At 59.4% G+C, this 4,328-nt stretch overlaps 1 protein-coding gene across 1 annotated transcript; it reads left to right on the top strand.

Annotated features, from left to right (window-relative positions):
- Positions 1-998: 998 nt before the first annotated feature.
- LOC115229432 (transcription termination factor Rho-like) lies at positions 999-3,119 on the top strand. Its single transcript, XM_036499202.1, has 3 exons — positions 999-1,496; positions 1,569-2,040; positions 3,109-3,119. Exons 1-3 carry the CDS (start codon positions 999-1,001, stop codon positions 3,117-3,119), a joined length of 981 nt encoding a protein of 326 aa, XP_036355095.1.
- Positions 3,120-4,328: the final 1,209 nt, after the last annotated feature.

The following is a 4,328-nucleotide window of genomic DNA, read 5'->3' as shown; positions in this document are numbered from 1 at the left end:
TGATGATGATGATGATGATGATGATGATGATGATAGGGCAACGGCGGCGAGGACGACGGCGGCGAGGACAACGGCGGCGAGGACAACGGCGGCGAGGACGACGGCGGCGAGGACGACGGCGGAGAAGACGACGGCGGTGAGGACGACGGCGGCGAGGACGACGGCGGAGAAGACGACGGCGGTGAGGATGACGGCGGAGAGGACGACGGCGGCGAGGACGACGGCGGAGAAGACGACAGCGGCGAGGACGACGGCGGCGAGGACGACGGCGGCGAGGACAACGGCGACGAGGACAACGGCGGCGAGGACAACGGCGGAGAGGACGACGGCGGCGAGGACGACGGCAGCGAGGACGACGGCAGCAAGGACGACGGCGGCGAGGACGACGGCGGCGAGGACAACGGCGACGAGGACAACGGCGGAGAGGACGACGGCGGCGAGGACAACGGCGACGAGGACAACGGCGGAGAGGGCGACGGCGGCGAGGACAACGGCGGAGAGGACGACGGCGGCGAGGACAACGGCGGAGAGGACGACGGCGGAGAGGACGACGGCGGCGAGGACAACGGCGACGAGGACAACGGCGGAGAGGACGACGGCGGCGAGGACAACGGCGGAGAGGACGACGGCGGCGAGGACGACGGCAGCGAGGACGACGGCGGCGAGGACGACGGCGGCGAGGACGACGGCGGCGAGGACAACGGCGACGAGGACAACGGCGGAGAGGACGACGGCGGCGAGGACGACGGCGGCGAGGACGACGGCGGTGAGGACGATGTCGGTAAGGACGACGGCGGAGAAGACGACGGCGGCGAGGACGATGGCAGCGAGGACGACGGCAGCGAGGACGACGGTGGTGAGGACGACGTGGAGAGGACGACGGCGGCGAGGACGACGGCGGCGAGTACGACGGCGGCGAGACGACGGTGGTGAGGACGACGGTGGAGAGGACGACGGCAGCGAGGACGACGGCGGCGAAGACGACGTCGGTGAGGACGATGTCGGTAAGGACGACGGCGGAGAAGACGACGGCGGCGAGGACGATGGCAGCGAGGACGACGGCGGCGAGGACGATGGCGGCGAGGACGACGGCTGCGAGGACGACGGCGGCGAAGACGACAGTGGTGAGGACGACGGCGGAGAGGACGACGGCGGCGAGGACGACGGCGGCGAGGACGACGGTGGTGAGGACGACGGCGGCGAGGACGACGGCGGCGAGTAGGACGGCGGCGAGGACGACGGCGGCGAAGACAACGGTGGTGAGGACGACGGTGGAGAGGACGACGGCGGCGAGGACGACGGCGGCGAGGACGACGGCGGCGAGGACGACGGCGGCGAGGACGACGGCGGCGAGGACGACGGCGGCGAGGACGACGGCGGCGAGGACGACGGCGGCGAGGACGACGGCGGCGAGGACGACGGCGGCGAGGACGACGGCGGCGACGGCGGCGGCGGCGGCGACGGGGCGGCGGCGAACGGCGGCGGCGACGACGGCGGTGAGACGATGTCGGTAAGGACGACGGCGGAGAAGACGACGGCGGCGAGGACGACGTCGGTGAGGACGACAGCGAGGACGACGGCGGCGAGGACGACGGCGCGGGGGGGGGGGCGGTGAGGACGACGGCGGCGAGGACGACGGCGGCAGGACGACGCGGCGTGGACGACAGCGGCGAGGACGACGGCGGCGAGGACGACGGCGGCGAGGACGACGGCGGCGAGGACGACAGAGAGGACGACGGCGGAGAAGACGACGGCGGCGAGGACGACGTCGTGAGGACGACAGCGAGGACGACGGCGGCGAGGACGACGGCGGTGAGGACGACGGCGGCGAGGACGACGGCGGTGAGGACGACGGCGGAGAAGACGACGGCGGTGAGGACGACGGCGGAGAAGACGACGGCGGCGAGGACGACGGCGGTGAGGACAACGGCGAGGACGACGGCGGCGAGGACGACGGCGGCGAGGACGACGGCGGCGAAGACGACGGCTGTGAGGACGACGGCGGCGAAGATGACGGTGTGTTTGACGGTAGTAAAAAAGGTATTAATATCTGCATCTCACCTCTACGGCCCTTGGGGGTGGGGGCTATATAACATTTCGCTGTTACAAATTGTGTGCCATAAATTGGTTATAGTTCTACAATGCAGCAAATATTTTAACAATTTTTTTTAATGTGATAACTAATAATATTTTATTATAAAAATATAATAATAGGGATTTTTTAGACATTGAATGGTTGGGAGGATCCATCCAAATAAAAAAGGAACCAAAGGAGTTCATAGGTTCATAATGGCCGGTTTCCCGGTTTCATGGCGTATATACTTCCCACCTGAACGGGACGCCGGTCGGTCGCAGGATTGACTGATTGTTGCCAGCTGAGTGGAATGCAGCAACATTACAGAACGGAACGCGTTGCCCGGTCCAGGAATCGAAACCACAATCTTCCGATCATGAGTTCAACACCAGTAAAAAAACAAAACAATTGGTCCAGCCATGACATTCCTGTCTTTTAGATAGATAGATAGATAGATAGATAGATAGATAGATAGATAGATAGATAGATAGATAGATAGATAGATAGATAGATAGATAGATAGATAAGTTTCTTTATTAGCCATACAGGGCTGCACACTGATGGGACAAATTACAAGGTAGAGCTTTTCTTTTGGGGGATGAAAAAAAAAAGTGGTGTAGGTTTTCGATCAAAAGGGATCGTAAAAGGGAAGAAAGAAAAAAAGGAAAAGAAACAAAAGAAAAGAAAGAAGAAAAAAAAGAAAAAAAAGAGGAAAAAGGGGAAGAGGGAAAAAACGATCAATAGGGATCGTGTATCACAGTGTCATGATGTATGGTGTAAAGGGGAAAGCAGATAAGGTTTATCTGTGGGAAGAAAAGCCTACAAAAAGACCACAGTAACCTCGGTCAATATTGTTATATGTTACCACATTTGTTTGCAAGTGGGTAACCCTCTGTTTTCAATTTCTGGGTTCATAGGATTATGCTCAAGGTGGCTTCGTCATTCATACGTGCCATCCTTGCTACATTCAACCATTTTTTTTTAAAACATTCGCTAGACAAAACTTGCCTCTCTACTCTCATTTTCCTTTTCAGGTGATACTTAAAGAAGTTAATGAGAGATTGACCAGAGAGGAAAGTGTTTGTCTCCAATCCTTTCAGACGCGACCACCAGATACATTCTTTCGCCATAGCCATAGATAGATAGATATAGGTCCATGGAAGAGAAGACGGAGAAAGAAAATCGCCAACGATACACACGCTGTCACACACACACACACACACACATATCACATATATATATATATATGTGTGTGTGTGTGTGTGTGTGTGTGTGTGTGTGACAGCGTGTGTGTGTGTACGGTCCTCTGTAACCACTGTCAAGTAAGAATTGACCGTTTTTATTTTCTTTTTTTTCTTTTCTTTTTTTCCATTTTATTGTTTTGTTAATGTAAAAGGCAATCAGCCGAGAAAATCTGCGTTCGTCTAATTAGCAGTTCATTAATTAATCTTTTGGGAAGAAATGGTAAAATAGAGCAATGTGTCTTCTGCTGGCGTTTCTGTTATTGTTTTCCATGTTTAGAACAATTTCAAATCGAACAAAATGAAGTTCTGAGGCTAAAAGTACAAGTTACGCCGCAACCACCGCCATCGCTGTCATCATTCGATTGTCCTCGCCGTCACTGCGGCCTCCGTCTTTGTTGTTCCTATCGTAATCATCGTCATCAGCTTCACCATCGTCGTTGTCATCGCCAACTTCTTCTACACTCGATGTAATCGTCCTCGCGCCGCCGCCGTAGTCCTCGCCACTGACGTCCTCGCTCGCCGTCGTCCTCGCCGCCGTCGTCTTCTCCGCCGTCGTCCTCGCCGCCGTCGTCCTCACCGCCGACGTCCTCGCCGCCGCCGCCGTCCCGCTGCCGTCGCCCTCGCCGCCGACGTCCTCGCCGCCGACGTCCTCGCCGCCGACGTCCTCGCCGCCGACGTCCTCGCCGCCGACGTCCTCGCCGCCGCCGTCCTCGCTGCCGTCGTCCTCACCGCCGACGTCCTCGCCGCCGTCGTCCTCGCTGCCGTCGCCCTCGCCGCCGACATCCTCGCCGCCGCCGTCCTCGCTGCCGTCATCCTCGCCGCCGTCGTCCTCGCCGCCGTCATACTCGCCGCCGTCATACTCGCCACCGTCGTCCTCGCCACCGTCGCCCTTGCCACCGTCGTCCTCGCCACCGTCGTCCTCGCCACCGTCGCCCTCGCCGCCGTCGTCCTCGCCGCCGTCATCCTCGCCGCCGTCGTCCCCTCGCCGCCGTCGTCTTCTCCGCCGTCGT

Source organism: Octopus sinensis, unplaced genomic scaffold (assembly GCF_006345805.1).
Source record: "Octopus sinensis unplaced genomic scaffold, ASM634580v1 Contig12627, whole genome shotgun sequence".
NCBI lineage: Eukaryota > Metazoa > Mollusca > Cephalopoda > Octopoda > Octopodidae > Octopus > Octopus sinensis.
This window is presented reverse-complemented; position numbering and strand designations above follow the sequence as displayed.